Source organism: Lontra canadensis, unplaced genomic scaffold, assembly GCF_010015895.1.
Source record: "Lontra canadensis isolate GAN:19392208 unplaced genomic scaffold, GSC_riverotter_1.0 scaffold1, whole genome shotgun sequence".
NCBI lineage: Eukaryota > Metazoa > Chordata > Mammalia > Carnivora > Mustelidae > Lontra > Lontra canadensis.
Window position 1 is genome coordinate 109,834,817 of NW_022630995.1, and position 13,364 is coordinate 109,848,180.

Sequence of the window (13,364 nt, forward strand, 5' to 3'; positions counted from 1 at the left end):
ATAAAACTTATATTAGCTAACAACTAATATTTTAGAATTCCCTTGAAGGGGAGGGAGTGATTAGGAGAAAAATTTTAGACTTTGAAAGAGTCCTGAAAGGAAACAATTGACTACAATAATTTCCAGGTTCCCCCTTATTCTATTGAAAGACAAAACAAAAAACTAAAATGCACTTCTAAGCTACTAAAAATTTAAAAACCAAAAAGGATTGTTTGGAAGTGAGTAGGTAGTCTCTGTGAGAACAATTTAGTATTCCTTAAGCAAGGCAGATTTGGGTGAGACACAAAGAAAAATCTACTCATAAATAAATTCCTATCTCATCGAAAGATTCTAATAACTAAAGGGACCTTTTTAAATATCTTGAGAATAATTTTTAAATATTCATAGTGAGTAAATCAGTTTAAGAGTTACAAAGTAAGCTATAGATTTTTCCAAAACAACAAATAATCTAGAAGAAATCTGGATGCTGTTTTGATTTCTTTCCTTTCTTCATTGGAACTAACACCTCTCTAAAAATCTAGTTTACTTTTAAATCATCACCTCTCCACAAAATATTTTGATATGAAGTTATCTATGTATAAAAATTTGCCAAAAAGAACAAGAATTTTTAATCGAAGATGTAAGCAAGCCCAACCTCGCTTAAATTTGGAGAAAACCAAGAAACACAAACGCGTCCCCACTTAACTGGCATCCATGTTTACTCATGTGTTTGTAGATTATCAGATTAGAAGCACTGAAGCTTCTCTCCACGGCTCAGATGATTATCACGCATAGTTCTAGACACATATTCCTTCTAAGCTATCACAAAGAATACAATTTGATGCAAGGGAAAAGAACCTTTGTTTACACTGCTATTCAGGTGATTTTAATATTACTACAAGCAGCATTCTGATTACAATTATATTTAGAAACAACTGTTTGTGATCTTTAAAAACCAGAAATTTTGTTCCTATTCAAGGGTTAAGAAAATCTTTCTTTGTTACAAACAAAATGCAGCTACGAGGCACTGGGAAGTGAATGCTTAGTTCTCCTTGTGTTCTCCCCAAACTTACGCGGGCCTCACAACCACTCTGCGCTCTAAGAGGTTTTCGTGATGAACAAGTCACCAGCTGCAAGCCTCCTTCAGCAGTGAGGGGCATATCTTCTCATTTTTCTTGCACCTGTCAAATGTTCAAAAACCCTCCAACCTTCAGGCACCAAGTGGTGAAAATGTGTTATAAAACAGTGCCCCCTAGAGTATGCTGGAAGGAACGTCCTTTTTAAAAAGACCAAGGAGAAGCACTTCCCAATTCTTCACTGAACCCTGCAGGATTTTCGAAGAAACAAAAGAAAACCAAAGAAAAGTAAGGAAACGTAAATGAACACAGTTGAGAGGAGTGCTCATAATTCTGAGCTTTATGTTCCTGTTGCTAAGGAATATTGGCGCTGTCAATGATTTGCCTCACATTCCTCCAAAGTTTAAAACCCCACAGAATTGAGGAGGTGAGGAGATGTTTTGCACAAGCGCCACAGAGAAGAAAAAATATATAAATAAAAAGTGAACTGAACATCACAAGAATAAAATAAACCGAGTCAGCACTCCTCTAAGATGTGAACTTATCATGTAAGATGTATGTGCTTGATCCGTATCTATTTTGGAAAAACAAGTCACAGCAGCTACCATATTTTGTGGCCTCTACTAGCTCTTTCTGCTGACCCATCTGGAGGTTATATTTTTTAAATTAAAATTTAGTTAAATTAACCTAACATGCTTTCCTCTCCTTCCCTTCACTCAGACACAAAAGAAACTGTCCTTGTCTATACAAAATAAGGTGGGCGTCCTTTCCCCTTGTGGTTGTGAGACAGGCTCTTCTGCATATCCAAGAAACAGGTCATTTGTACCCCCACCCTCATCCTCTGCCCTATTGACACATCTTTCTTGCAACACAGGAGCAAAGTATCTCTATTTTAAAGAGCCTTGTTTTTAACCCAGCTGACTGCAATTTTATTTAATATTGATCCTTTCATTTGAGAGATCAAAACCAGGCATGAGTCAATTCTCTGCACGTAAAAAACACCTTTGTTTGTGTTTAATGAAAAGGAAAGGACTTCACCATGACAGAAATGCCTTAAAAGAATCAGAAACACAAAGTAGTTCTGAAGAACGGCATCAACACAAACTACTTCTAACAGAGTCACAGAAAACCTTCATTTGTTCCGTGTCGTCTGAAGCTACAAAAGGGCACCCAAAGGAACCCAAAACGTGGCCCCACACAGGTGGTATTTGTGCCCAGGTGCATTCACATTGCTGCGGTGGCCGCTGAAGGCAGGGCTGGCCAAAGCAGTCTGAGGAGGCAGAATCGGGGAGATTTTCACATGAGTTCCGTTCTACGTTCTCCAACTCCACAGACTGTCTTTTGGTGTGCAGAGTGCAACAAATTTCACTAATGGAAAAAGGTATTTTCACTAATGGAAAAAGGTATTTTAAAATTTACCTTCCAGCAGAATTTCTGGGAAGAACTTTCGTTGCTATTATTTATTAAACTATAACAGTATAAACCTTAAAACTTCTACATGATTTGTTCTATTTTGGCAAAATTAAAGCATCTTTTGGGGGGGAAAAAAAAGGCAATCCCAAAATATGGGGCTTTCTTAGAAAGCAACATGCATCATGTATCTTGAACGAGTTACCCAAGCACTTTCTCCCTCCTACAGACAGATACGATGAGAACGTGTTTCTGGGAACTTCTCTTTGTCCAGGCTGCTCCCTGAGAGGTGAGGCTGAACCCACTGGGAAGCAGGATGATGTTCAAGGCTTGTACTGTGGATACTTCTGGAACATCTTCTGCTCTGCCCACGAACAGAAGAATATCTCCTGGCTTTCTCCAGAGACGCTTATTTCTTCTCCTCACATCAGAGTTTAATGTCCTGGGACTCTGACATTTTGGCTAGTGTCTTCTTAACACGTAGGGCTGTCAGTCTTGATGCAGGATTGTGAGCCCAGCATTCCATCATGAGTTTTCCCATCTGCCTTAGACACTGTGGGGAGGGAAAGGAAAACAGGAGTAACACTAGAGAAATGTTTTATCTACAAGGATGCCATTGGACATGTGGCCTTTAGTGTATGGTTTCTGGAGTACAAATATATTTTTCAAAGATACTCCTAAAACCATGTAGACAAAATTCCATAAAAACTCTTTTCTCGTGCAAATTCTAAACAATGAAAACAGATTTTCATGTCTTCCCTATGACCGCAGCAAGCAGGTGGTTTTGCTAATTGTACAAGAGTGTCTTTGAAGTTGGTCTTAACCAAATACAAAAATACCCAGGGAGTCTGTATTCCACTCCACACTCCTACATTGTTTATAACACTTGATAAGCTTAAATCTTTTATCTAATTCCATACTATTCAAACAAACATGGTTATTCCTAAATCACAGCTGTCTGCTCCAATAATAGCATTGCACTGTACCATTTAACAAGATTAATGACCTGTGCACAGCCTCACTAAAACTTTCTCCTGTGTTCTCCTGTGCTACATCAATTACTGGTCTTCCTGTGGAAAAGCACAATTTCACGTCATTAGAAATCTATAGTAAGGGGATTCTGAGTAATACCAATGCCCATAACCACCTTCAAAATAATATAACTCCAGCATCTCATAAAGTTTTCTGCATAGCTCATTGGAAAAATGATGCATTATTTAGCATTTCAGGAACGAGACACCAAACCAATGAACCAAAGGTTATTTTTAAATGCATTGAACATTAAAGAATTAGCTTATCAACAAGTGCTCTTTCCATGTGCCTGTGTTGGCTTTGCTACATGTTTGGTGAGGTGGGTTTGGGGGTGGGGGTTGTGTTTTATCCTGGGGATGCTTCAAACTCATCTCTGAAGATGTCCGCCTGCCAGAGGGCTCCAAGAGTTGGTGAGTTTGCAAGTATGGAGGATAGATGGGCAGGATGTCGAGGATGACATGAGACAGGAAAGGCAAGGCCCACCCAAATCATTTCCTCCTTCTGAACAGCCCCTTTTCGGCCCTGGTTAGGTTTCATCCCTGCATCCTGAGAGCCAGGCTGAATATGGACTTCTCCAAAGGGCAAACATCAGCCCTACTAACAAAGACCAATGGCGCAGTCAGGCAGCCCAACCACACCTTGTGTCCCTTCTGTGTAAAGAAAACTAGATTCTGCAGATGCCTATCTTTTCTCTCATCAAGATGAGAGAATGGTATACACTGGTCTGTCATGGCGAAAATTCATGGTGCTTGAAAGATGCACACAGAGAAATAACGTCCTTTATGCAAATGTCAAGATAGCATAAGTAAATGGAATAGTGTTACCTATTGTCCAGGCTAAGGGGAACCCCCGCCCCCGCAATATACTTTAGAAATAGCAAACTCAAATTGGCAAAAAGAAACAGATAATTTAACATATGACACCAATGACTGTGGCGAAGAACCATTACCAACACCATCAAAACAAAGGGGGAGGATTCCTGTAATAGGTATCTGGAATTTTGGCAAAAAGAGTAAAAAGTCTGTTTAGAAGTCTGTCGTGGTCACACGGTTACCTCAAGCCTTACCTCATCACTGCTCCACCTGTTGGGGAATGAGGGACGGAGCTTTTTGATGCAAACAATCTCTCGCATGTCCTCGTAAGAAGGGTCGCTGGGCACAAGATCATGATACGGAAGCTGGTATTCTTCCACTATACCTAGAATATGGGTTGTTTTTAAATTATTGCTACTATTAATATCTTCTGGGAGGTGGAAATGAAATTCTAATATACAGACTGTTCTCAAAGCAAGGTCCTATCAGTACTCAAAACACGTTCAGGCTCAAAAAACTGCAAAGTAAGTCTTGAAAAAAAAAAAATGTGCCCGAATGACACTTAATCTAATTAAAAATATAAATAGAAAATCTAATGAAACATATTACTATAGGTTTTCAAGTGTTTTTTTAAAATTTCCCAAAGCTAAGTAAAACAAGCATCTCAAATTTATTTCCAATTTTTTAAAGGGTCCTATATGCAAATTAAAAAAAAATCTACATTAAATCTCAACATGAATTTGGCAGACACACCCCAAACTCATACCACATAATATGTGACTGTTTCTATTACTGCAATATGAGATTATGAATCTCATAATACATTTGGCAGAGTATCCGACTTGAACAAAATGTGAGATTTACATTTTCTTTCTGCTTAATCATAAGAATGCATTTTTCCAGATTTAAAATTTTAAAAATTATACACACCTAAAAATATTAACCATGATTTTTTTTAGGTGCAAGGATTGTCAGATTTTTATTATTTTCTTCTTTAAATTTTCTGTACTTCACCAAACTTTCTACAAAAAAAAAAAAATACATCGCTATCAGAAAAAATCGGTATTGTTGAAAGAAGGGTTAAGGAATTCAAGTCTGTGTCATCTTAGGAAAATGGCCCTTATCGTGACAAATTTCATCTTATTTTTCCTAGTATCTAGTTTCTACCTTATTCCTTGTGTCCTTTAGAAAAGTAGGCTACTTTTATCTTCTTTTCAACCCTATCTGATTAACTCCCCACAATAATTATAAGCAGCCTCTGTCCTTAAAGGATGTCCCTCTGAACAATGTATCTGGAGCACCTTCCCTCCCAATCCTAAATCATCTATTATAGAAATGTCATTGCTTTTTATTGGAACAAGATGATACTATCAAGCTGGCAGATTTTATCCAACTCATCATTAAACTCGCTGGGGTGTACTCGGACAAAATCTGGAGTATATGCCCTTTCCTGCAAACTCAAACCCATACAATAAAGGACCAGAAGGTTCAAACGCTTCCTCAGACCATTCCCACCCACCATTTATTCTGTCCCTCACTGAGACCACATAGCATGATTATACGTAACTATGTTCATCGTTCCTTCTCTTGTGTTTCAATTCTACAGGAAATACTAAAAGCACAAGGCCTAACGAATGGGGGATGCTTACTTCACTTGAGTTCTTCCTCCCTTTCTAATTCTCAGGACAATGGTTCTGGAAAACTCTTGAGGGCAAAGACCATCTATCTGACTCCTCTCATGTCTCCCTCAGTGCCTAGCACTGGTGCCAGTGCCCAGCTGGACTGATACCCCACAGTGGGGTAAGTGTACATGCCACCACAGACACAGTGAACCACATGAATTTATGAATTAATCGAAGTCTGTCTTTGAACTACAGGCCTTACTTCTTTCTCCTTATGCAATTATCAAAATTTCCATATGGGCTGCCACTTAAGGGTGACTGAAACCTCAAGAATTCTCTTTTTCTTCCCAAGTTTAGAAGACCTACATCCAAAGTCTACTTCACCCAAAAGTACCTAGACTAGAAAGACAAGTCCATAACTTCCAACATCTTCATAAAGGAAAGTGTTAGAGAATAGAATTTTGTGTGTTTTGCCTTTCTGGAAAGAGGAGACAAACCTGCTTGTTAGGAGCCTACCAGGCAAATATGGTCTATACCATGTATCAGCAAGTATGCTGTATAGTTTATCTTACTAAATTCTTTGACACATGTTTATGAGATAGCATTATTATCCATATTATCTGGATGAGAAAACTTGCTTTTGAGGGATTTACTAATTGTCCAAGGCCACACAGCTGGTATGGTGCCGAGCTGAGAATCAAACAGCTGTGACAAACACAAACAATCTCATAAAGAAATAAGGCAGCACCTTAGTGCCTCTCAAATCTCCATGGGCAAAGACAAACCCAGTAAAGCAATTAAAATCCAAACTTTTTTTCTAAGGCTGGCTTGTTTTTAAGCAAAGGATCGTTTCTTCTGTATTCTGACCCAGAGGCTTCCAGATACAGGTTTCTTGTGGCCCTGTTTGCTTTAGATGTTCAGGAAAGTGTAATGAGAAAGTAATCTTGTACTCTACTACTCCTTCAGCTTCTATAAACCAATCCTGAGTGTAAGTATGTTATTCCAAAATAGGCTCATCTACTCTCTATAAAACATGAGGCAAGGCATAGACAATTAGTTAACTTATATTTTCGTTAGCTCTTTCCTTCTTCAGAGAAGACGGGAGATTTACTCCCTATCTGGTTAGAAAACATTTCCCATGTTAACTTTCATTTTGGAGTTCTCTCACTTGAGAGGAAATGTGTTCTATTTTAAATTAAGCTCAGAATAGGCTCAGAGCTCCCAAGTGATTAGAAGGCATTGTGTCACTACATCACAATCTGTCTCCCAAAGTATAAGTGCCTGGTGATTAACCGTCTCTCCTCTCTATTTAAGTCTGAATCTATTTTTTTTTAATATTTTATTTATTTATTTGACAGAGACACAGTGAAAGAGGGAACACAAGCCGGGGGCATGGGAGAGGGAGAAGCAGGCTCCCTGCTCTGCGGGGATCAATCCCAGAACCCTGGGATCATGACCTGAACCAAAGGCAGGCACTTAACTCACGGAGCCACCCAGGCGGCCCTAAATATGAATCTAAATATAAGTTAAGCCTCTACCAACCAAAAGCAAAATATTAAGAGCTAAGATATACTGAATGCTATTTATGTACCAGGCAGTTTTAATTCTTTTTAATTCACTTCCTTCTTAAGATGAAAGAACGGAAATAAAGCTGAGTCACTTGTCAGTGACAGGTCCAAGAGTGAATTCCAGTACCAGTTAAGTGTTCACTAGACTTTCAGAACCTCGGGCAAGCTCAAGGTCTCACAAAAGTGAGTTTAAACTGGCCATGAGAGGCAGCAGCAGCATCAGCACGGTTTCTAACCAAGCCCGGCCATGAGTACGACTGTCAACAGAATACTTGTCACTGAAGAGCCGAAGATTCAGCTTCTCACCTAAAAAGTGTTGGAATCTATTTAAAGGCAGATGATGCAGCAGTAAACTAAATACAGCAAACAATAATAATGCCTCCGAATATTTAATAACATATTCTGATATCATCTTACTAGGGAATCCTTGTTTGCAGAAAAATTATCATGACCAGTAGTAACATCCTTATGCTTTAATTTCCTTTTGATAAAAACTGATGTTTTCAAATTGCTTTATGAAGAAGAACTATAGAAAGTCAAGTGGGGGGAGGGGTAAAGAAGGGGTATCTCACCCCACATCTCTGTCTCTACCTTCATCTGCAGAGAGGAAGCCATAGGGGATGGGGCACTGGAGCTAGGGATGGGCCCCAACAGGTTGGTGAGAAGCAGGAAAGCATTTAAAATCCTAACTTTTTTTCTAAGGCTGGCTTGTTGGTGAGAAGCAGGAAAGAGGGGGTCACATAGAATTCTAAGAGGTTAAATATCATTTCCTGGGAGGATTGTGACTGCACTGACAGAAATAAGGTGGAAAATAAAAGAAAATCAGATTTGGGGACAATATGATAACTCTGATTTCTGATCAGAAAGCAAGGATCTCTAGCAGGTGCAATGGCATCACTGTTACTTACCTCCTGATACACATCTCCTAGCAACCTCCCAAAGAATGAGTCCAAAACTGTACATGTCGGCCATAATGTAAGATTGAAAGTGATTTCTATTTAAGCTCTCATCCAACACTTCGGGAGGCATGTAGCGTTTGGTGCCAACTCGGGTGTTGGGTGGGATGTCAACTTCATTCGTATCACTGAGGAAAAAGTAAAGCAAAGCACTATCAGCGCTGAAAAGGACCAACACATGACAAATCAAAGTGATTCCTGAACCAGGCTTTCAGGCAAAGGTGAAGGGATATCTTTTCGGGGAATAACATTCCCTGAAAAATATTTCTTGCCGAGAGTTGTATTAGATATTCACAGGTAAAAACCCAGTGAAGAGGGCAATCAGAGGGAAGCTGCAGCATACAAGTTTGCATCGGCATCAAGTATAAACTTGAAATAATTGCTAAGTATCTAGTAAATGTCTACCAAGTATTGTCTCCCCCTTCCTATTTTCGTAGCATGGCTCTTCAAACTGGCATAAGTACATACCTAGGTGGTTTGTTTGGGACAGTATTTTTAAACCAAGTGTTGCAAGGTTTTTAGAGGTACAAACATCTAAAGGGGGAAGAGAGCCAACAAAGACCTGGAACTGTTTTACTCTGATAAGCAGGACCCATGACAAAGCTTTCTATGGTCACCATTATTTCATCAACCAGATAACACGTTTTAATAAAAGGAGGAAAGGAATAACTGAATATAAAACCAGCAGCCCCATCAAAGTTTTAGAATGCGACCCACTTCTTATCATTTCCCCCATCTGGAGTGGACCCCGATCTGCAGGATGGCCCTGGGCACCACCAACTCATCCCAGTGGAGCAGGAGCTAGAGCTCTGCAGGAGATGACTCAAGTGGGGAACTGCGGTCTCTTGGTCAGCTGATGATGAAACAAGACGAGATGTGTAATCTCGCAGCCAGGACAGTGTGAAGCCCATATCAGAGGCGTCACTGACACTACATCAGTAGAAATCAGTGGAACTAAGAAGAGCAATAAACCCCAGTTTTGAGGTAGAAGCTATCAGACAGAAAAGGGACAAAAAGTTGGGACGCCTGGGTGGCTCTGTTGGTTAAGCATCTGCCTTTGGTTCAGGTCATGATCTTAGGGTCCTGGGTTGGAGCCCCGCATCAGGCTCCCTGCTTGGTGTGGAGGCTTCTCCCTCTCCCTCTGTGATCTCTCTCTCTCTCTATCTCTCTGTCAAATAAATAAATAAAAATCTTAAAAAAAAAAAAAAAGAAAGAAAGAAAGGAAGAAAAACAGAAAAAGAAAAGGGACCAAAAAGTCATTATCAACCAAAGTTTGTGGGCAGTTGTGGATAAACCTTGTTATCTCCTGATTCTTGAGAATTTTTTTTTTTTTATCACACTCCACTGACTCTCATGCATTTACATGGTTTCTGTTTGTTTGTTTTTACTCAACGAGGAAATTACATATAGCAAATATCACAGTTATCAGGCTGTGCCACAGGCAATACCAAACTTTCCTAAACACTAGTGGCTTTTGGAAAGAATCTCTGGGTTTGATCTTATTGCCTCCATTTCTAGTTTCTGAAGCATAAAATACATATGTCACTTTGGAAAATTTCAAGGATGGCAGATGTCTCTCTGCAGATCTCCAAACTGTTAACATTTACTCAAACGTAGAAAGCTTCATTCTTAGAACAATTTTAAATTCATTTCCAGCTAAAATCTTCAATCTAAAGCCATTTCAACAGACGGGTCCCCAGTATTCTTATTAGGCTTCTCGGGATCTTCCAGGGGCTACTCTGAAGAAGCCTTTTTTGTTTAGTTGGTTGGTTATTTTGTTTTTTAAATAAAACTTAAAGTGTACGTTTTTTTAAAAGGAAAATAAATAAATAAGCCTTAATTTATAAATGTAGGTCTTAATGTTCTGGGCTCTAAGAGGCTCATTTTCTAGAAAAATGTGAATTCCTAGTATTTACCAGTACAATATAACAGAAAAATGTCATTTGTGTACCTAAATAGTAAATGATAAGGAAAGAAAATGAGCCAAGAAATATCTTGATAAAATGGAAAATATCAGATTTGAAAAGATGCCACAAAAATTCCATCTTTAATTATACTGACATCTCTTCTGTGAACACATAGTAGGCATTTCATTCATGTGTCATAATTTGTAACTCTGAATCATCAGAGGAAGACAGCAGGGGGCATGGGTACAGAATTCTGGGTTCCATGCCAAGGAACAAATATGGGGTCTTGCCGATGGAAAGAAACTGGTAAAGGGCCTAAATTATATTCCAGAACATAGACTGGGAAAGGAAACCATGAATAGTCTTAGCATGTGCCCTATAAGAGTGTATTTAGGCCAAAGATACACTCTGACCACAGCTGATAAAGATTTTAGGTGATTCCTTCCCATTCTTACTCTTAGATCCTTTGGGCTTTATTTGGATTTGGAAGGTCAGGAAGGGCTAATAGAATGTGTGACATGGAAACATCTACTGGAAACAGAACGGTAATTGTTATCTATGATAGAATAAGATCTGTGATGGCCAGACTAGACAGAGTTCATCCCTAAACTCTCATTCCTTCAAACACTGAACAATCAAGGATTTTGCTGGTTTGTCAGATTCCCAAAAAACAGTTTCCTATACAGGCCATGAAGCTTGGCACTACTGTCTCTCCTCTACCTTCTTCTCCCACCCTTGGTGTTGCCTTAGTGGTATGTGAATAAATATCCGTCTTCCCACCTAAAAGTGTAAACTCCTTGAAGCCTGAATATCTGGTATAATCATCTGCCCAAAAAGGTATCATCTCAATCCATCTCCATGTATAATGTGCTTGCACATAGTAGGCAAATAATATATTCTCAGTGAAAGAAAGAAAAGTTTTGTTTGCAGTAAACTTTGCTATGAATACTTGGAAAAGAAATATAAAAATCTCTTTTGTAGGTAGACCATAAAATGAGACATTACCAATAGGAAAAATGATAAATAGAATTTTAAGTCAATTTTGTAAAAGATTACTATGAACCTAATGGCAAATGCCTTTAGCTCTACATTTAAATGACAAACATGTTAATTATAAGTAATTCATTTCTGATGTAATGAAGGGTCAGAGCCTCCAAGACGTACAGCTCCATCCCTCCTTCTCTCAGGAGTGTTTCTATACTGGAAAGTAATTAAACTGCATTTCTCTCTCAGGTTCTCTGTAACATTATCTTACCTATTCCCAAATTAGGGCAGAGAAAAACTAAGCTTGTTAATCTTCAAGAGCAAAAATAGAAGCCAGAGATATTAAATGCTGGGGCACAAAGAACAAAGGGAGAAAAAGAGGCTGTAAGAGTCTGATGGTGCAGGGCACATAAGAAGAAGGTATAAAGTAACTGAAGGAAAGGAGTGAGGAGGAAGAAGAAAGCAGGAAAGGACAGGGTGCCTTCAGCTTTTCCTTGCTTTCTTGTCCATGAAAGGGCCGGAGGAGTGAGAAATAAGGTTCCTTAGAAAAGATGGATATTGCACAAGGAGGTCAGAGTCAAGAGAAAGGAACTCCAAGTGCACAAATAACCCTTGGTGCTGGGGAGGCTACACATCCATGTGGTCGAATCATAGAATCACACAGAGCAAAAATGAGTATCAACCTCAGGATACTGGCTACTTCTGGGACTGATAAAGGGGAATAAAATAGAATGCAAAGGGCTATCTTCAACACAAAGAAGACCAGATAAAAATAAGGCAAATTGTTGACTTTGTCCACATTATAATTGTTATATGAGTGCCTTACTATTTGTTATACTTTTATGTACATATATTTCATTTAAGATATTATAAGTAAGAACTCAGCAGGATCAGGAACAAGAAAAATGTACATTTCAAGAGTTAAGGCTAGATAGGTTGGTGGCATAAGGCTCTGAAGAGCAAAAGACATCGAAAGAAAGTGGAGAAAAGTACAGAGAAGATGAGTTTCTACCAAGGATAACTGAAAATAGTCCATCAAAAGCATGGATGTCACATTCACCACGGAAGAAACGTGATCCCTCTCCTCCCTTCCCTTGGAGAAGGGTTGGAAATATATGTGCAAAGGGCTAAAGACAGAAAAACTGAGTTTAGAGTACCACGGGGATAGGTATTTTTGTCCACATATACTTTTATAATTAACACTTCCACTAAATCCCACATGGCTTTTGTCCCTGTTAACGTGAGTAGCAGTATCATAAAGATTTCCGTAGAACTGGAAAAACATAAAAATATAATCTGAACAAAATAAACTAAATGAAGTGATGTCAGGCACACTCCTCATCAGGAAAAAAAAATGATTTAGAATCTTATATTTTTTCTTTATGAACTTTAAAGTGTTTTTCTTTATGAACTTTAGAGACAATGGGCTGGGGCAGGAATAAATAAAAAATAAAAATACCTATAATTTTCTGAGTAAAAAACAGTCATTTGGAAGAATCAGGGAATAAGGCAAATCAATTAAGGAGAAAACGGGTTCTCCCTTCTGGCTTAGGGTCATGACAAGATGTTAAGCTCCTATAGAAAGCAAAAGTCTGAAAAATGTTCCAGTAGCATGAGTTTTATGGCTAAAACCATAGCCGAGTAAAACTCTCTTCAACCTTGCGTTGATGGTATTTGCGGAAGAGAAGCATCAGCAACTACACCACATGGAAAAGGCACGACAGAGACCGAAGATGGAAGGACGAGAGGAACACGGCTCCTTAGAATCTCCAGATGCTGTGAGTGACACGGAGTTCCCTACTGGAGTAGGTAGGATTAGGGGTGATAAAGGGCAATATTATTTGAATCTCAAAATGCAGGGTGCCCTCAGCTAGGATTCCATAAAGAGGTATGAAAACAAACTTCGTATTTCTGACCAAAGTCCCTCGGATGATGAAGAAAATGCCAGCATGGTGACGTGGGAAGTCAACAGCCATGAACAAAGGGTCTTCAAGTGTACACGCACCATACACGTGAGT

The 13,364-nt window shown here is 38.9% G+C and overlaps 1 protein-coding gene across 3 annotated transcripts in view; it reads right to left on the reverse strand.

Moving 5' to 3' along the window:
- Positions 1–2,434: 2,434 nt before the first annotated feature.
- Positions 2,435–13,364, reverse strand: part of BMPR1B (bone morphogenetic protein receptor type 1B) — a 151,885-nt gene continuing 140,955 nt past the window's right edge. For all 3 annotated transcript variants that reach the window (XM_032861412.1, XM_032861408.1, XM_032861404.1), the window contains 3 exons: positions 8,408–8,583; positions 4,564–4,694; positions 2,435–3,018 (listed from right to left, as the gene is read on the reverse strand). In XM_032861412.1, coding sequence (XP_032717303.1) covers positions 2,893–3,018; positions 4,564–4,694; positions 8,408–8,583 — 433 coding nt within the window. In that variant the 3' untranslated portion in view covers positions 2,435–2,892. The remainder of the gene's footprint in view (positions 3,019–4,563; positions 4,695–8,407; positions 8,584–13,364) is intronic.